Source organism: Cynocephalus volans, chromosome 9 (assembly GCF_027409185.1).
Source record: "Cynocephalus volans isolate mCynVol1 chromosome 9, mCynVol1.pri, whole genome shotgun sequence".
Classification (NCBI taxonomy): domain Eukaryota; kingdom Metazoa; phylum Chordata; class Mammalia; order Dermoptera; family Cynocephalidae; genus Cynocephalus; species Cynocephalus volans.
In genome coordinates, this window is record NC_084468.1 from 151,544,473 (window position 1) to 151,565,152 (window position 20,680).

Consider the following 20,680-nt stretch of genomic DNA (forward strand, 5'->3'; position numbering starts at 1 on the left):
GGTTACCAATGTTCCCAGTTTCTCGTGACGTCTTCCAGAAATATTTTGTGTGTGACAAACAAATTAAATACAATGCAGCCTCACAAGGTTTATTCTTGTTATAGGAATCTCTCTCCCCAATTAACAAATTATGTCAGGTGACTATAAATGCACACCTTTTATATGACAGCAAGGCCAAATGTGCTGTATATTAAAATGGTCATTTTTATACTCAAGTTTAAAATGTAACAATGTGCAGGTGAGTGTGTATAGTATTTGTGTAAAGAAAGCAGCCAGTACACTATTACAAATGGTTACTGGCCTGACTGCCCAGGAGTCTGGAAGCTTCTTGATTGCAGAGACTTTCTAATATATTGCATGCTCAGCTTCTAACATGATGCAAGACAGTGGTGTTCAATACAAATTTATTGAATATATACATAAATTCTCCAGTTGGAACATGATTTGAAAGTTGAAGGGGATGCTATGTTTTCCCACCCATATCTAACCCCACCCTACCCCTACTTTTGCGTGGAAGTATTTACTCTCCCAACAGCTAACAGTTGCATGGGCTTCCCCTCTCCAGGGATTGCCCTTGCCTGTGGAGGGCTGCCCCACCCAAACTCATATTACCTTCCCAGGGACATCCTACATTTCAGTGACTGGCCAAGACAGGTATAAAATGTGGCCCCTTACCACAAAAAGTGACGATTCATCAGGGTGATCATAGCTAGGAAGAAGTCCTCAGTGGGAGTGGCTGAGGCCTTTGTTGTGATTGCATTAAGCAATCATGTTTCCTTTGCCCCTTCAGAGATGTTATTCCTAAGAACACCAACAGGAAATTTCCAGCACACAAATCTCCATCTCAGAGTCTTGTCCCAAGAAACTAACCTGCCACAGGGTGAAATAGCCTCTTGGGAGAATGATAGGTTTGTTCAGAAGTGACCCTTCATTTGGTCCCCATTTTCCACAGAACCTCACTTTTTATCTAGTCCCTAGGGTAAGGTCAGACTCTAGGCAGAATTACAAAGTAGGAGAAACTATACATAGATTGCTTCTCTTCCGTCTACTGTCATTTTCCCCCTACCCTCTGTGGTCTTGACATTTTCCTACCATCCAGAGAGCCCTAGTCCATTAAAATGCCTGGAAGTCAGTACTTCCACAAGACTACAAAGTCCTATTGTGGAAGTGTTTAAAAGGCAATTAGATTTAACTCATTCACACTAGCACACTAATGAAAGCCTGCTTCCTTGAATCTTCCCACAGAACTAAAAGGAGTAAGAATTGGATGGTTTCAATACAAAGTGGAATGTCTTTCCAGATCCCACAATAGGAGGATGTTGGGTCACCTGGAATCAGGAAGTCTTCAAGCAGATCTCAGTATGGTCTTCCTACCCCAGCCTGTGTTACTCCAGCCAGCTCGCTCAATCTCTGCCTCTCCCCCTCACTTACATTCTGTTGGGTTTGGAATACTGGTTGAATCAGTGACCACAGAGCAAATGTGTTCATCTAAGTTGAGACTAAGCTATTCAGCCCATAAATACTTGGATGTATACTATACATCAGGCTCTGTACAAACTACTTCGTGGCGATACCACAGGGAATACAATAATCCATGGCCCTAAGGAATACATATAGTCTGGTGGAGAATTAAGGTTGCAATTCTCAGGAGTTGTATCATGAAATGGGCTATGAAAGTGATAACACAGGTGCTACAGGGACATAACGGAGGGTCATCGGGTCCAGCCTTGGGTGGGGATAAGGGTCGGAGTTTTCCTTGAGTATCTAAATCAGGTTCTGAGCTAGGGGTTAGTTAGGCACAAAAGCAGACTTCTATGGTTTGGGTGTGGTTTTTCCCTGCCAAAACTCATCTTAAAGCTTTAACTGCCAGTGGCTCAGTGTTTGGAGGTGGAGCCTAGTGGGAGGCGTTTGAGTCACGGGGGTAGATCCCTCATGAATAGACTGATGCCATCTCTCAGGAGTGGGTTCTCTTCACTGGATTAGTTCCCAAGAAAGCAAGTTGTTATAAAGCCCGGCTTGTGTTTGGTCTCTTTGCACATACTCACTCACCTTTCTGCTTCTCCACCATGTCTTGATGCAGCACATGGCCCTCACCAGAAGCCAAGAAGATGCCCACACCATCGTCTTGGAGTTCCAGTCACCAGAACCGCGAGCTAAATAAACCTCTTTTCTTTATAAATTACTCAGCCTCACGTATTCTGTTACAGCAACACTAAATGGACTAAGACAGAGACCTCATGAGAGCAGCTTTGGAAAAGCTATCTTTTGCTTGCCTTTTTGGATCTCATGTGGCAGCACTATTACTACTTTTTACCATCTCCTTAAACCACGCTGAAAGGTGCTTGGCTACTACAGTGAGTGAAAAATGTAGCGGAAACGTTTTCTTCACAGCTTAGAAGCAACACTGAGTGGCCCCATCCGTATGTATCACTGTACTGTCCATACTATCATCCTCAGAGACTTTCTGGGAGGCACCTCTGTCCTCTCCCACATCCACAGCACCGTGAATCCAACCATCTGATATTCTCCCAAATAACCTTGGTAAAACCTTCAACTACACCTAAACCTTTTGGCACCTAGTTGCCATCTTAAGCTGTACTTTTTTTTTTTTTTTTTTAAAGATGACCGGTAAGGGAATCTTAACCCTTGACTTGGTGTTGTCAGCACCACGCTCACCCAGTGAGCTAACCGGTCATCCCTATATAGGATCCGAACCCATGGCCTTGGTGTTAACAACACCACATTCTCCCAAGTGAGCCACAGCTGGCCCTCAGAGTTTCTGATTCTTTTTTTTTTTTTTAAAGATGACCAGTAAGGGGGTCTTAATCCTTGACTTGGTGTTGTCAGTACCACGCTCACCCAGTGAGCTAACCAGCCATCCATATATGGGATCCGAACCCGTGGCCTTGGTGTTATCAGCACCACACTCCCCGTGTGAGCCATGGGCCGGCCCTTAAGCTGTACTATTAATTGGGAGAAGGTTAGGTTACCTAGGTCCTAGGTTCTGGGTGTAATGAAATTATGTTTGCCTAAAGCTTCCAAATCTTTGTTTCTAAAAGTGTGCAATGGTTAAAGTGGATATGTGATACTACAGCCCATTGCTGCACACATATGTCAGTTTTATTATCAAGGCTATGTGCAGAGACTATAAAAACAAAAAGGATGCAGACCCCATCCCAACCGTAGTTCCTGTCTGTCAGCATTCAATCCATTTACTGTACTCAGCTTCATCATTTCCCCCTTATCTAAGACTCTCTGGAGATGAGTCAGAAGTACATGTGGCAAACTGAATGGTGCATATTAATTTGGTATTGGTGTAAGCCACTTTGGGTGCGAAGGGAAAATGCTCTGACTCTAGCTCAGGATCTTCGTCGTGCTCTGGCTCTGGCTTGGGCTCTGGATCTTGCTCTGCCTCTGGATCTAGCTCTTCCTCTGGTTCTGGCTCTGGCTCTGGCAGTGGAGGTGGAGCTGGAGCTGGAGCTGGAGCTGAACGTGGCAGTAGGTCTTGGGACTGTTGTTCAGCCTGGGCAGAAACTGGAACTGGAGTGAGAATAATTGAAAATGTCAACGTGAGTTTCTGTGTCTCTTCCAATGACACTGTCTTTCTGAGAAGCCCAAGTCCAGAGACCCAGCCTCAGGAAGTCTCCCCACACTGCAGAACACTGCATGATTGTTCTGAGTACTCAGTGCCCCTGTCCCCAGCCTGCTTCTGGAAACTCTGCTCTGTGTGGCCCAGCCCAGCCCTCTCCCCAACCCTCACAGGCACCCACCCTCTTCCTCCTCACCCTCAGTCTCCGCCTCACTGGGCTCCAGGTGCTCCAGCTTCTTCAGGTTTGCGAGAAGAAGATCAGCCTTGCGCTCCACCTCCGAACCCAGCATGTTGATGTGTATGTAGGCCAGCAGGGACTTCAAACAATAAAATGCAGGAGGCTCGTAGAAATCAACGGAATAGAAATCCAGCCAGATCTTTAAGATGGAGGACATGGCACTGGGGGAGACAGGTGGGTAGCAGCGTCAGAGGCCTGGCCTATCCCTCTATGCTGCCCTCCCAGGGCTCCCCTGAGTGAGCTGCAGTCTTGTACCCTCTGCCGCTGCCTGTCCATAGACCAGCCCCTCCAATGTCCATCCCCAGTCTGGCAGCCCTGGCAGAGATGGGCCTCGCGACCAAGGAGGGGCTGGCAAAAGCTTCCATGGGAGGAGCCTTCAACCACTGGTGTGACCACCTTTCCCTTCTTCAGGGAAACCTGACACCCTCCTCTGTCTGTGTCACTGCCCCATCCCTGCTGGAATGACATGTCCACCCCAGGAGGGTGCTGTCTGCTCTGGGCATTACTCACTGACACACAGGAGGTGTCCAGCAATATGTGATAAATGAGGAAACAGAGGGAGGCTCTGCTCCCCTGGCCTACCCAGGGCTCTTGGAAAAGCCCAAACTTGAGCTCACACGTGGATGTACTGCCCAAGTGTCTGCGTGAAAATCTGCATCTCCTCTTCGCACTGACACCGATCTCTTGGCCCTGACCACACTCTGTGCCCCCAGCACCAGCTGAGTATCGCCATGGAGGCTCCAGCCCCGAGTGTGAGCGGGATGCTCTGCACACCTCCTGCTCTGGCTCAGCACGGGCTCTGAGGGTGTGGGCAGGGCTGGGGGGAGGGGGTGGGGATGGATTCTCTCTGGGCTCACTCTGCTCTCCAGCCTCTCACACCCTACAGTGCCTGGGGCCCCATCCCCAGCTCATCTTGACTCCTTTTCCTGAAGGGAAACCCTGAGCCTTCAGCCATGCTGCAGGAATCATAAGATGTGTGGGAGCCAGAGTTCTGCCAGCTCCCCAATCCACAGGCCCCTGCAGACCACACACAGTTGTGTGGAGATGGGAGCCCCTCCATCTGCACCCAAACCCCCCTTACCATTTTAGCTGCTCCAAGGATTCGCCATCCCCGTGACAATCATGAACCATGCGTCCATACCTAGAGGAGGGCAGGAGGGTGTCAAATCTACCACATGGTGGCACTACCTGCTTCTCTCTGACTAGAATGGAAGCCCAGGAGGGCAGGGCATGTAGTCTCCTCGGTTTATTGGATTATGGTCAGTGCCCAGAAAGTGAGTGCACATAGTGTGGCTTCACATATGTTTGTTGAAGGAATGAACCCCAACCAACTCCTCCCAAGAGAGCTGGGTGCACCTGAAGCCGCTCTGCCCGCCCCTGGTCTCCCTGCTTTGAACACACCCAGGAGCCTGCAGATAGAATCTCAAATTTCCTGTAAAAATGTGAAAACAGTGAAGCCCAAGTCAACGAGGTCAGTGAGGGGGTGACAGAGACTTCCTCGTGGGGGGGCAGGAATCCTGAATGAGGACGACCGTGGCCCCTCCAGCAGACCTTCCACAGGGCTGGACTCAGGAGCAGCACTTTCCATGGGGGACCCACTGGAGCTTGTTCCTGTGACCACCCACTGAACACAAGTGGAAACTGAGGCTCAGAGGGGTGTGGTGACAGTCCCAAGACTCACAGACGGGAGGCGGCCTAGTGACACTGTGCGATCGAGGGCCAGAGTGCTCACCTGAGGAAAAGCAGGTGCACCATCTGCAGGGGACTGGTAAAGTCCCTGTAACTAAGCAGAAACATGTGCACATAGGAGCAGTTGCCAGCCAGGGCAGCGGGCACCAGGTGCTTCAACCGCTTCTTCAGAGTGCCTGCCGGGAGACGCCACACCCTATGGGTGGCATCCGGACTCATGGAAGTCTCGTCTTCATTCTAGGACAGGACAGGGGAGAGATACACAGTGACAGCACCGTGAACCCACAGGAGGGAAGAGGCTGGAGGCCAGTCTTAAGCCCAGGGAGGACATGAGAAGACAGCCTGAGGGCCCAGGGTTAATGCACAGGGTGGTGGTTGCGACCACAGCAGTCCCCTTTCACCCTGCAGCCATGACCTGAGGTGTGAACACACCAGGACCAGCAGGTTTATAAACCCCCCACCCTCTGCCCCTGCCCAGGGAGGGTGTCCCATGTCCCCATTCCTCACACACTCAGGAGGAGGGTGTGGTCACCTAGGGAGGCTCACAGTGCTGGCCTGGCTTGGCGTAGCCAGCCCTCCCCTGGGCCACCTGACATTACCTTTGGGGACCTCCTCCCAAACAGCCACAGGGGTCGAGGGCGAGGGCTGAACCAGCGCCTGAAGCATTGGCCAAGCCTCTCAGCACAGGGCTGCCTGGGGCTACGGCCCCGGGACCTCGGGACACAGCACAACATCTCACTCTGCCTGTGGCCAAGTGAACTGGGGAAGGGGCTGTGTATAGAATGTGGGTGCCAGGTTACCGAGTTCCGAGTTCTGTTGGGGTCTGTCATCAAGGAAGTGAGGTATCTTCCTGGTACCTCATTTCCTGGGCCCCTCCTCTGTGTACAAGACTGCAAATGTCCCTCTGGGTACCTGACTGCTGACCCTCCATCCCCATGAACTCTCTCTATTGCCCACACTTCCACCAACACTGCCTGACCACACCCCTGTGCAAGGCCTGGGTGCAGCCAGCATCACAGCTCGAAGGAGATACACGTAGGCTCAGCCCCAGCTCCTGCTTCTTATCACTTATGTGACCCTGGACAAGCCACTGTGACTCTCAGGACCTCCCCACTCTCCCCTTCTGCACAGTGGTGATCATTCTAGCATCTTCTTCCCAGGGATGGCATCAGGCATGTGTGAGAAAACATCTCTAAAACCTATGGCCGGTGTCACATGCAGCTAATAAACAAGACTAGAGATAAAATCCATGACGGTGTGGAAGGTAGCATGGAATACGACTAACGAGAGGTCTGGTTCCTGTCATATAATCTTGAAAATGTCACTTTTGCTCTTGGTCTGTTTTCCCTGTCTGCACCATGCAACAGTTGAAATTTCATGCATTCACATACTGCTGTCCTCCATAAAACCTCACAATGGCTTCATGTGTATTTAGGTTTGGACTCAAGTGCCACATCTCTGTCTCTGTGGTGGGCGACTCCTCAGGGGCTCCCAGTGGTCCCCACCATCTGCTGCAGACATCCTCACGTAATCCTCTGCCCTGCAGTGTGGACTCGACTTCGTGACTCACTTCTAACCAATAGAGTATCAAAAGTGAGAAGGTGTCACTTTCTAAATGTCATTGTAACACGCCTGTCACTAGAGTCTTGTGCTCTGTCTCCTCTGCTCTCTCTGTGTGTATCTACCATATGCCAAGCATGGTGCTGAGAGCTGGACAAAGAGCTGATTCAGCTGCACCCTGGCTTGGGAGAGGATCCCAGTATAAGGAAGAAGAGAGGACGTGCTATCGGGTGGCTGCCATTCGAAGAGAGGAAAGGGTAAAGTGATCCAGGAGGCCATCAGAATATTCTAGATTAGGAAGCTCCCTGTAGATGGTAGGAAATGAACACCATTTGCAGAGAAGAACCAGAGGCGTTTGGTCCACTAAGATGACGGCAACATGTAACTGATGTGTAAGATGTAAGTAAGTAAGAAATACTATACACAAATTCAAATCCTATTTTCAAAATCATTGAATGGCAGGGACAAGTGCTCGTGTTAAATGCAAACATAACTAGAATTGAGGAAGATTCCATTTTTGGAATAACTTTATATCTCCATTAGATGAAAGTATGCAGATATGTTCAGCAATTCTTTTCAAATTGTATAAAATATCCATTGTTGACATAATCAGGATTCCACCCCCATACTCTGGCTTCACACCCCATTTCCTTTACACCAGACACACATCGCTGTGATGTAGATCCATTGGTCTCAACACTTTCCCAGCCCACAGCCTACTGGTCCTGGGAGACAGCAACCATGTCACTATGTTGTGCCCAGAATCCAGGGCCTGACACAGGGGCTCCATAAATACTCCCTGAAATGCTGCACTTGAGAAGAGGCTGATTTTATTACCTAGTGCTCTGCCTACACATGTTATCACTCTGCATTATGTCATGATCCTTAGTCCCCCTCACTTGACAGTCAGCAACCCAGGGGCAGAGTCTGCACCTCGGTCTGCCCATATCCCAGGCCCCCCGCCCAGCACCTGGCAAAGAATAGGTGCCAAGTACTGATGAATGAATTATCTTGAAAATGTGATCTGACAGGTAACTACTGTATTGAAGCCCAGGATTCATCTAGAACACCCAGATGGGAGGTCACCATGAACATGCTGCCTGATAAACTGCCAGGCCTTTAATTTAGTCTGTCCACGACTTCCTTCAGCCAGAAACTGCCAGGGCACAAAGGTTTCCCAGAGTCACCATCCTGTCCTGACTTCTTGACATCTTAGCTAGAAGATGATTACAAATTTCTTAAACATTAGTAGAAAATTGCGGTTCATTTGTCCTGGCATGCAACTGAATGATAAAAATATGTGAAAACTTCTGATACCAATGACAAAAGAAATGATCCAAACAATATGACCATAGAGGTGCTTTTCTTTTATGCTTAGGACTATTGTTTAAAAATGTGGTATTAAGGAGAATGTCAACAATATTGGGGGAGGCTCTGGAATGTTTCTGAGTAGAAAATGGACTATAGATTACTTTTTTGAGAATTGAGAGAAGCTATTTTGCTGAAAGTGGCAAATGAGCTTGACTTTTAAAAACAAAGAGCATTAAAGCAAGTAAGTTTAGTGGAAAGTAGATGATATTTGGGGGAGGGGTGATGTGTTAAGTTACAAGAGGCAAAGAAATAGAAAGAACACATCTTTTGCAAAGGGAAAAATCATTCCTGTAAAACATAAGAATTTGAGATTTCTTGCTGTTTTTTTGTGCCTACGTAGTATCTTCTTTCTGCTGTAACTTCCAACTAGGGTTCTAGGTACTCTGTGTACTTGTGTGTTTAAAAGAGAGACACTGATAAACCTTAGTAAGCCCTAGAAAATTCTAAAGGTCTGAAATAAACAGGTATTTTTTTAAGTTCATTTAATTAAAAAGCAAAACAAAACAAAAACAGTGTCATCTGCTCCTATTAGGTCAATAAATACATGATCATATTGGAATCTTTTTTTGTGTGTGTGTGGCTGGCCAATATAGGGATCCACACCCTTGACCTTGGTGATACGAGGCTGTGCTCTAACCAGCTGAGCTACCAGCCAGCCTATACATGATCATATTGGAATAATATGCAACAGAGAGATACTCTGCTGCTATGGAGAATAAGCTGATTGCAAGGAAAAAAGATGCTCACAGATAAGGCAAGGGTAGGCTTTTTGTCCCCCATTGTGGAATAGTACAGGGAACAATGCAAATGTATTGAGGCTCGTAATTCCAAGTCATGGGAGGGAAATTAAAATGATGACTCTGGAAGAATAGTTTCAAATGTCAAGGAGTTTGAGGCAGGTGATCAATTTAGTGAAATGACAATTGCTTTAGGAGAGGCTGTTTCTTTGAAAGGATTGATACATACAGCAAGGCAAGGTAGGTGACTGTGCTTTAAGTTTTTAATATTGCTATGCGTTTTAACTTTAAATATATTTGTGACTTTGCATGTAGCTCTGAATTTTGAGTATCATAATTATTTAAGAATCTTTCATTGATTTGATTATTATAGCTATCACTGTAATTTGATAAGGTTTTAGAACTACATTCCATTTCTAATTTTGATTTCATTATTTCCAAGTGCCAAAATACTTAACACAGAACCACCTCTTATTCTATAATGAGAAGCAATGGAGAGAAGTTATTCAGTTGAAAAAAATTACTTTTTTTTCTTTTCAAAGATGACCGGTAAGGGGATCCTATCCCTTGATGTGGTGTTGTCAGCACCACGCTCTCCCAAGTGAGCCAATCAGCCATCCCTCCGTAGGGATCCGAACCCGTGGCCCTGGTGCTGTCAGCACCGCACTCTCCAAGTGCGCACGGGCCGGCCCTGCTCCATGGTAGTTTTGGATGCTTCCCTCCTTTCTTCTCAGAATTTTCATTTTCCCATGTTCTCCTGGACAACTTCAACCCTGCTAACAATTAAAACCCATCACATCTGTCTGTCGTGGTGTGGACTGGCTCCCACGCAGAAGACTCAGGGCCTCTTTGAACTAGGACTTGCATTGACTTCAACTCAACCAAGCCGAGGCGCCGATCTTGTGTTTGCACTTAGCATGTGCTATGAATGGAGAGAAATGAAGTGAAAAGTGCCTATGAGATGCGAAGTCAAACTTGTCACGTTCCTAGTCCCCTCTCTGGGCTTCTCTCCATCTTCAGCTCCACCTCACTGTTTACCCCTTAAAGAAGCCAGATGCTCTCTAATTCGTATGTGCACGAAACACTTGGTTTCAAATAACGGGTATTAAATGACTATTTGTTGGAAGTTCTGTACCCTAAATTTGTAGGTGTCCTTTATGTGACTGGCGATGGCATGAATACCTAGTGTTAACAGTCTTTGGTGTGCTCAGCATTAAGATACGTTAGGAATTGTCATGGACACTTGTAAAATTAAAACAAATGCAAATGCATGTCATCTGGCCTTGGAGTCCAGTTCTTCAGTACACACTCTGCTGATTTGGGCACCTCAGTCAAGAACCCAGTCAAAGAACCTCACAGAGTCACCCACAGGCCACGAAGCCACAGCACACGAGCAAGACTGTCCCGTGCTGCCCTGTTAACCATGAGCAGATGCCAAGGGCCCCAGATGTTTCAGCAAATCCTCTAGTTTCAGCAAATCCTCTAATATGAAACAGGCCAAAGCAAACAAACAAAAAAGGAAAAAGCGAATTGGAAGAAATAGAGATCATGCAAGGGAAACAGAAAATACCATTAACTTCCTCAGAGTTATAGGAGAGAAACTGTTGGACTTACTGACGAAGAACAGACATTGTTAAAGTAGAAGAGGGAGAAGATGAATCAAATAACCACGAGGTCATTTAGAAATTAAAAATATAACTGTTGAAATTTTTGTTTGTTTGTTTTGTGTGTGTGTGTGTGTGTGTGACAGTTAAGGGGGTTGCAACCCTAGGCGTGGTGTCGTCCGCACCGCGCTCAGCCAGTGAGCGCACCGGCCATCCCTATGTGGGATCCGAACCCGCGGCAGCGCCGCTGCGCTCCCAGCGCCGCTCTCTCCCGAGTGCGCCACGGGGCGGCCCGTAAGTGTTGAAATTTAACTTAGAAAACAACTCACTAGAAAGAAGAGAAAATAACACAGGGGAAGCCTGATTAGATCAAAAAGACAAAAGGATAACGAGAAAGATACAATTGAAAAAAAGCATAAAAAAGTAAAAGGAGTAAAAGGGAAAGAGAGAGAAACCGGAAGTGCGTGTCCGCAGAGCCAGAGTCTGAACAACACGCGCTCCAGGAAGAGCCGCGGAGATGGGCAGGAGGAGAGAACCGTGGGAGAAAGGAGGAAGGGACAGGTCCCGGAGGTCCCCAGAGGTCCCCACGTGGAGAGTGACGATGGGTCCACACGCCGCCCCGCACTGGGGAAGCACAGGGGACACCGTGTCAACTCTGGGTGTGGGGGTCCAGGGGACGGACCCTGCGGAGGAGCCTCAAGACGGAGACGACAGGGGAGTCGGGCCTTCAGCGTCTCGTGCAGAGTCGGTTCCAGTCTCCGCTTTTCGTCGTCAAACGTGAGTCCGACAAGGCGAGGACGGGCCTCTGGACGTTGAGCAGCCCAAGACCGTTTTCTTAGCAGTCTATGGGGGGGCGTCTCCCACTACGGAGAAGACATAAACCCGGACAGGGGACAGGGCCCTGGTGACGGCCACGGGGGATCGTGCCGACCCCGACTGCTCGGAGGCTGCAGTGTAGACATCGGCTCCCAGGAGGTGTCGTCCAGAGCACCACATGGGTCCCTGAGGCGTTCACCTATGGTGACAGCAGCTGCCCTAACCGGGACAGTGCGCGTGCGCAGACGCCACCGCGCACAGAGGACACGCGGCCCGCGCCGGGCTGTCAGCCGCGTCCCCGCAGCCGCCGGTGCGCGGCGCTCAGAGCCGCCGACGGGAAGCCGCGGTCGCGGGGTGCGCTCTCCGTGGCGCCTCCTGGTGGCCCTGCCTGCAGCTGCCGCTCCCAGGCCGCCCGTCCCGCCCGGGGACAGGAGCGCACGACCGGCCGCTCTCCACTCCCTGCTCCCGCCCCTCTGCGGCCGATGACAGCGGGTTCCAGCGACACGACGGATTCCCACGCGTGCTCCAGGTCGGTGCAAGGGGTCTGCGCTGACGAGGCGCGAGCACAGCCGTGGGGGGACCCGCGTGGGCTGTCGTCGGCCGACGGTCCTGGCGGTTCCTCGGCCCCAGGCTGGCAGGCACAGTCCGCCGCGTGACAGTCCTGACCGCGGAGCCGTGTGCTATGAAAGCCACACGGTCACCACGAGCGACGGGTGAGAACAAAGAGCGCGGGGAGCGCTGATCACACGACGCAGGTCGTCAGTTTTGTTATCTTTTTGAAGAACTGTCTTGGTTCTTAATTTTGTTGATTTTCTCTATTTTTTAAAATTTTTATTGCGTTTGTTTTGGCTTTTATCTTTTTTTTTTTTTGGTCTACTAGTTTTGGGCTTAGTTTGCTCTATTTTTCTAATTCCTTAAAGTGTAGTTTTGTTGTTGATTTGAGATCCTTTTTTTTAAACGTGAGTGTTTACAACCGTAAATTTCCCTCTTTGAACTGCTTTCACTGTGTGTTTTACTTCTCTTGAGACTTCCTCTTTGAGTCATGAATTACGTAGATGTGTGTTTTAAGTTTCCAAGTGTCTGGAGACTTTCTTTTTAACTTTATGTTTCTGGAGAACATACTTAGTGTGATTTCCAATCCTTTTAAATTTGTTTAGGTTTGTTTTATGGCCCAGGATATAGCCTATCTTGGTATATGTCCCACAGGTACTTGAAAAGAATGTGCGTTCTGCTGCTGTTGAGAGCAATGTTCTACCCATGTCTGTTAGATCTTTTCGGTTGAGGATGTCGAGTTCTTCCACATCCGTGATGATTTTCTGTCTAGGTGTTCCATCAATTGTTGAGAGGGCTGTTGATGTTTCCCCTGTAATTGTAGATCTGTCTATTTCTCCTGTCGATTCTATCTCTTTTTGTTTCATGTATTTTGTAGCTCTTATGTGTGTGCCTGTGTTTGTTTTAATGTGCTGACTGTGAAGAGAGGCTTAGTGAAGGTAAAGGCATGAACTTTGTCCCATGGGGTGACAAGCTGATATCATTGTGCCAGGCACTGTAAAGCACAGGCACTGCAAGTGCCAAGGGTGAGAGCTTGCTTCACTAGGTAAATCATCAGACGCTTCTCAACATCACTGTTTTCTGACTGACATCTCTGAAATGTATCTTTTATAACAGACGTCTCCAAGTTCTCTAGTGTCCTTTACTGTCACGACTATCTTGAAACAAAGCCAGCCCTGAGTTCTTGTCAGCCAATTATTTCACCATTGTAATTTACAAAACAAAAACTAATTAAAAATCTGTCATGCATAGTCATTGTTCTATGTTCTATATAACTTTTTTCCTATACTCCCTCCTCTATTTCCACATAAGGATATTGTCAGTTACATTGAGAGAAGTGTAATCCTAAAGGTGCGCCCACCTTTCAAAAGAGTGGCTTTCCTTCCTTTTCGTGATCATGACACAATAAATGTCTTTAATGCAAATGTGTATATACCATGTGGTATCTTTGCTTTCTCATTTATTGTAATATTTTTTAGAAAATAAGTTTAAACTGTATAGAGTATTTGTAATGAGGTGAGAGGAAAGCTCTGGGTAGTAAGAATGGAGGGTGTTAGGAGTCTTCACTTAGTGGGGGTCTCTCTCCCTAACTGTCTTTGAGAGAACCCATCTCTCTGGGCTTACTGCGGTTAGGAGCCTGATTGGAATAAGAGGAGCAGACACCATTGTCTCAGACACGTCTCATACACAGTTTCACGTCCTCCTGGCATTGTACCAACTGTGCCGGTGTGACCAAGGCCTCTCAGTGTCAACCAGCTCTGCCAGGGCTTCTCTGATGCTGGCACAAGAGGCTGCCCTGGGGACCTGCTCCCTGAGGAGTAGTTAAGTCTCCAAGTAACAATCTTGGCCCCCAAAAGGACAAGAACCTGTGGATAAATGCTTCCCTCTTTCTTCCCCTGAGGGGATAGTTTTGAGACATATTTCATTATAAATTTCAAAAGATTTTCAAAAGCAACTGGTCACCATAGAGGTAAACTACCCATGGCAGGAATGCTTTCCTGGATTGGTTTTCTGTCCTTCCCTTTCCACCCTCATTGTTCATTCCATACTCACAGAACATACATTCCCCAAACAACTTACCATTCAGGTTAACTCTCAGAGGAACTGGCTAAAGACCCGTTACTTTCCAGCACTCACCTTTAGTCCTGCTGCAGAGTGGCTATTAGACTGGTAGTGGTGACGATACTTATAGGTCTGCTCTTATTTATCGAAGTAATCTCAGCTACTTTTTCTTCAGATGACTTCATCCTATTCTTAGCAAAGTTTCAATAGATTCCCATCCACAATCATTGTGCATTTTTATTGCATTTCTCTACCTTGTGTTTTATATACCTCTTAGACTGAAGAACTCTCCAGAAATGGAATAAGTAGCATAAAAAAGGTCTAAGTAATGCCTGGTGCGGTGGGTTTGTTCCTTCAGGGACATTATGTGTGGAAATCCATGGATGTGGATACAGGAAATTAGAGGTGACAGGCTGTGTGGAGACGACCTTGGGGGCAGCAGGCCCTCGGGGACCCACATTATGGGGCTTCGCCAACCTTACTCCAGCGACTCCCCACTTTTCTCCTCTCGGGGTCTAGCTGTTTCTGCTCCTCGCTTATCTGTGTGCTTTCTCTGTCTCTTCTCTGTCTTTTACTTATGGTGTCTGCTTGCTCACAGTTTTCATTTTATGATAATAGCTGGGACTTGTCCTGATTTGCTCAAGGCCTCCACTCTCACCTCCTCCTGTGTGGTCCTGACAGTTGCTACATCGTGGCTACTGTGAACTTTCACCTCTGCTGTGCTGACAACCTTTTGTTACTATTTCCCAACCAGACTTCAGAGAGAGGTGGAGGGGCAGAGAGAGAGAAGGAGAGACAGTGGGAAACAGAGAGAAGGAGACAGAGCAGGAGAGAACGGGCTCATTTCATCTTTCTGTGCCAAGTCATATCATAAACTTCTGATCAGCCCCTAAATAAGCCCTCCTTGATAACGTGGAGAAGACCCAAACGTATTTGCAATTCTTATTATGATCTCAAAGGACTCAGAAAACATAGAAAGTTATTATAGGCCTCTACAGTACTTTTCAATTGTAGTAAAATACACATGACATAAAATGTACCGTTTTAGCCATTTTTAAGCGTGCAGTTCAGCGGCACCAAGTGCACTCTCAGTGTTGTTTAACCATCACAACCATCCATCTCCAGAACTTTCTCATCCTCCCACATCAAAATCCTGCACCCATTCAATGACAGCTCCACATTGCCTCTGTCCCCGAGCATTGTGGCTGCCTTTGCTCAGCTGCTCATATTCTAGGGACAGCATTAGTCAGTCACTAAGCTTTTTTTAACGCAATTGCCTGAATATTCTCCCTTCAGTAGCTGGACTTTAGTGAGACAAGCCGGCTGGGTTAGATTGGGGTGTGGGTCTCTCAGTAGGTGGGTAGGTGGTTCTTCCAGGTAAAAATGTCTAAGCTGAGGAGTCATGGGCTGAAAAAGAAAAAGAATGCAAGCAGGCATCTTTATTCTCAATAACAGGCATTGTGATTTCCATTTTTCAAATAAGCATACTGACGTCTAGAAAGTTTAAATAACTTGCTGGTCATTATACCGAGCCAGGGACTCATCTCTTCTTCACTGCAGACAGTCCCTCCTGTGGTTCCATGCCATGCAGGAGACCACATTTTGAAAGTCTGGGGTAACTGCTTTGTGCTAGACTCAGAGGAAGACATAGAAAAGGGCGAGGTTTTGTTTTCAAGGAGCTTACAATCTTAAAGCCTCCGCGCACGGCCACTTGAATGCTAGCAACTCTAGGCAAGCTCTTAACTACTCTAGTCACCTTCACGGACTCAGACCTCAGCAGGCAGAATCACATGGGGAGGTAAAACAGTGACGAAAATGGATTGTGATTAGTGTTGATGGATGATCGTGAAATATACAGTGAGGAAACAGGGACAGCCTGGAATCCACTGAACTTAAAAAGAAATGATGTGTTTCTGTAAATAGCCAGTCCTTCTAGGCACTTGAAATGTCATTTGATTAAAAACTTAAATGTAGAACAGGTTTTGGGGGAAGTGTATATTCAGCCTTTAAAACCCTTTAATCCATGTACCCAGTCAATGGCCGGTTTTAAGGTAGCCCAGTGCTGACAGGGCTGTTCCCTGCTGAGCAGGCTGTGGGCAGGTGCTTGGTGAGCTGTTTGCCTTACTTTTTAAGCAGCTGTTTTGCTTGGCACATGATCTCCCTTGTGGAAAATGTCTGGTCCTGCAGGACCTTATATAACCCTTGCTCTCAAAGCAAGGCCCATCCCCGCTCTCTCACATGTTGGCTCCTGTAGCCCATGGCCTATCCAAATCTTCCGTGGTCCTTATGGCACAAAACTGGAGCTGAAGCCTCCATGCAGAGCCCTTATTCCAATGCAAACTGTGGGCATTTCCTCATCCTTACAACTCATAGTTACCCACAAGTCTCACCCAAAAGTACAGGGACAGCAGAGCAGAATGGTTAAGACTTCGGGCTCTTGACTGAGGCCTCTGGATTCAAATTTGTCACTTACTGGGCCAGTTCTTTAGTCTACCTCAGCCTCTTTCTTCATCTGAAAATAGGGATAATAATAACCTCAAAGGTTAAGTTAATTCTTATAGAAGTTCTAGGAACAACCCAAATGTCCATCAATAGATGAGATGAGTGGATAAACAAAATTGTGTGTGTGTGTGTGTATCTATATAAACATTTTGTTTGTGTATGTGTATATATAGATATGTACATAAGGGGGTCTTCAAAATGTTCATGGAAAGATTCATATTATCTTTTTTTTGTTCAAAAGATGACCGGTAAGGGGATCTTAACCCTTGACTTGGTGTTGTCAGCACCACGCTCACCCAATGAGCTAACCGGCCATCCTTATATGGGATCCGAACCTGGGGCCATGGTGTTATCAGCACCGCACCACACTCTCCTGAGTGAGCCACGGGCCGGCCCCATATTATCTTTCAATTCCACTTTTCCACAAACTTTTTGAGATACCCTCGTATGTGACATTTTATTTATCCATTTATCCACTGATAAATTCCTTCCTAAAAAGGAATGAGATTCTGACACACGCTACATCATGGATGACCCTGAAGACATTATGTCAAGTGAAATAAGCCAGACACGAAAGAACTGACGTTGTGTGATTCCACCTATGCGATGTATCTAGAACAGTCAAACACATAGAGACAGAAAGTAGGACAGTGGCTAGCTAAGGCTGGAGGAAAGGGAAAATTGGGAGTTATGTTTTTAATGTGTACAGAGTTTCAGTATGGGATGATAAAAAATGTTCAGCAGGTGATTAGTGGTCATGGTTGCACAACACTAGGAATGTACTTAATTCCATGGAATTGTACACTTAAAAATGGTAAGTTTTATGTTATATATATTTTACCATCAAAAAAGTGCTTGGAACAGGGTCAATGCATAGTGAAGTCTCTGTATTCCTGATGGCATCTCTTGCACTGCTGCATGATGTTGTCCTTTAACTCTGGCATTTTTGTGCAGCATGCAGTTTGATGTCATCTCTCTAACTTAGGGCAAGGACAATTTCATATGATGCTTTGGCTGTCCCTTCACTGACCTGGCAACTTGCTTTGCACCTAGTTGGGCTCTATAAATCATTGACTGATTAGTTCAGATTCCAAATAACCTGCTTTATAATAACATGACTCGTGCTTTTACTCCAGTGAGTGGGTCTCAGTGTTTGCTCTGTGGGAGGCTGTTGGCACGGTGACTGAGAGCCAGCGTTTGGAGTCAGGCACACTAAGGTCTGCATTTCAGTTTTGCCACTTACTAGTCATGTGCCTCTGGGGAGGTCAATATGCCTCAGCTTCTTGTCACCTGTGATTAGGATAAACAATACCTTACGCATGGTTGCTGTCATGATTAAAATGAAATAACATTTTTTTGAGAACATGGCCTATCATGGGGGCTCAATAAATTGTAGACAATAAAAACATTTTCTATCCTAAGCAGCACTGCCACTTAACTTCCTCATTCTGAAAGTCAGTTTCTGAAACTGACCTTTTACTTAAAGCAGATGCCAATTCCTGCATCACCGTGGATGCTTCTACAACAAAGGGTGATGTCTTGAAGCCGTAACTGCTCAGGACGACGATGGCAATTATTCTGCTTCCCAAACCCAGCAGTCTCAGGTGTACCAGGAAGACTGTACATGCCCTCGCAGAGTGAAAGAAGGCTTTGTCAACCCGGAGGGGATTCCCACTTAGTGCAGACAACCATTGCTCTTAGGCACGAGTTGCTGCTCAGAGCCCCTCAGGGAGGCAATGCTGAGCCAACCTAGAGCCAAGCCCCTGGGCCTCGCTCTAGATGCCAGCAGCTGGGCCGATGAGCAGAACGATGAGCCATTCAGCCCTAAAGGGCAGTGACCACGTGAAGACCAGATCCATGACTCAGAGGCTGAACTTTGTTAAAAACAAACAACAACAGTGGCCACTACGGATGACTTTGACAGCGCCAGGAACAGGAAGCAGAGTGGCAGCCACAGGGATGAAACCCTGACAGCTAAGCTGTTCCTGCAGCAGGAGCCTGATTCGGGCAGATTAACTCTTGCTCTCTGTGAAACATCTCAGGGGACTTGTTCCAGAGTGGAGCAGTGGAAAATCTCTCAGCCCAGGGAGAGAGCGAGTGACCCTACTTACAGGTGAGTGCTGGAGAACGAAGGAGACTCTGCTGGAATTGGAATTCCAGGAAATTCAATAGAAGGACCCTTGAGCAAACAGAGTCCAATCGTGAGCTGGAATAAGAACTTGGAAGTCACAGCACCTTGATGTCACCACACCTGAGGTGACTCCAGAATACACAGCAAAGAGAAAGAGAACAAGCCGGGGAGGGGAGAGCAAACATGTCAAGAGACCCCCTCGATGTGGAGCAGTCAAGAGGAAGGGGAGGCCAGAGACTGTCAACTGGCTGCTGCACAAAGCACGTATCGCCTGATGGGCAGCTGCTGTCACCCTCCTCTGCCACCTGTTGACTTTTTGGGGTGTCATGCACCTGATGGCACAAAAGTACTCTGTATGTATCAGTCACTGCCTCAAACGTGAATGAATTCTATTTTCCTGCCCATGGAAATACGTGTCACTAATCTTCCAAAGAACTTTACATTTCCCAGCTCCTGTGTCTAACTTATGAATCTGCTGTTAGTCGTTACCCACAACTTGAGAAATGTCACCTTAATCTAACTTCAGGAGATATTTATCTATGTCACTAAGGACTTGACTTGAATTCTCATAAATGGTGGGGAAATGTATATAGATATGGGGATATATATATATAGCAGGATACCAGAGAGAATATACAGTGTGTAATATTAATTATGAAAAAAATGCCCAGGAAAAAAAAAGATTGGAAGGATTTTAACCAAAATGTTTACAGGGGATATATCCATTTTCTTCTTTATGTTTAATACATATCTGTAGTTTCCAAATTTTTGAAGTGAATAGATTATTTTACAATTTCTCTCTAAATACAATTTAGATATAGTTTTTAAAGAAACAGAGAAACTCCCCAGAGCTGCAGGAGCTGCTTCTCCGGTCTCAGCAAGACTAGCCGCCAAAAGCACCTCTCTCTGGGCCAGGAGTGGGTAGGAGGTTTGTGGGACTGCAATGGCTGTCTGTTACTCCAATGGGGGCCTGAGGCCATGGTGAGCAGAAGAAAGGTGTGATGTCAATTCAGGTCATCCTAAACTATACTTTAATTTCATAACAAATTATAAATATAGAGTTTTTCATAAACACTTTCTTATCCATTTCAAAGCAAGTGTTAAAATATTAAGATAACTTAGGTTTTATTCTCTTCTTCTATACATTATTAGTACCAGTTATACTGTCAATTCAATTCAGCAAAACAGACTAATCAAGAGCAAAGGCCATGGCAAGTTTTTAGGGATGCTCAAGGCATTTTGCTATTCACTGCTTACTATTTACAAAATGGTTTAAAGGAATGCAAAGATGAACTTTAATCCAGTGGAAGGGAAATACAAGTACATAAATAACAATATCACAGGTTAGCATATACAATAAATCCACCAAAAGGCAATAAAAATGCTATAATGCTCATAATAATTTTTTATCCTTTCTGAGTCCTTTGGGGTCAATACAAGGATCATAAATATAACTGGATTTTCTAAGCAGTCAATTGAATATTTCATGACTACAGAAATTCACTGGATCAATTAAGATTTTGATGAGCAACATTTCCTTTATTCTATTCAATTTTCAGAGGTGTGTCTCAGAGAGACTATAATGATTATTTTGAGCTGCTGTAATAAGTTTAGCTCCTTGATTTGCTGACATTTTCTCTTAAGTAGATGTGCTCAGATATATTATTTACCTTTAGTCCTGTATTTGCAAACTGTCTTCTATGCAAAATTTATTCTGCAGATATACTTGAACCTCCATTTCACAATTTAAGGAAAGTCTGATGACCTCCCCAATGTTTCTGTCAAGCACCAGGGTGACACAGCCTGGATGTGTGTTCTGACACTGCCACC

The 20,680-nt window shown here is 46.4% G+C and overlaps 1 protein-coding gene and 1 long non-coding RNA gene across 2 annotated transcripts in view; one reads left to right on the top strand and one right to left on the bottom strand.

The window, feature by feature from the left end:
- Positions 1 to 3,098: 3,098 nt before the first annotated feature.
- Positions 3,099 to 20,680, bottom strand: part of LOC134386519 (ral guanine nucleotide dissociation stimulator-like) — a 45,075-nt gene continuing 27,493 nt past the window's right edge. Inside the window, exons 2-5 of the mRNA XM_063108724.1 lie at positions 5,560 to 5,753; positions 4,909 to 4,968; positions 3,786 to 3,988; positions 3,099 to 3,540 (exon numbers count right to left, since the gene is read on the bottom strand). Of these exons, the coding sequence (XP_062964794.1) occupies positions 3,242 to 3,540; positions 3,786 to 3,988; positions 4,909 to 4,968; positions 5,560 to 5,735 (738 nt within the window). The 5' untranslated portion in view covers positions 5,736 to 5,753 and the 3' untranslated portion in view covers positions 3,099 to 3,241. The remainder of the gene's footprint in view (positions 3,541 to 3,785; positions 3,989 to 4,908; positions 4,969 to 5,559; positions 5,754 to 20,680) is intronic.
- On the top strand, positions 12,001 to 20,252 carry LOC134386520 (uncharacterized). Its single transcript, XR_010024465.1, has 2 exons — positions 12,001 to 12,359; positions 18,209 to 20,252. It is a non-coding gene; the product is annotated as an uncharacterized LOC134386520 (long non-coding RNA).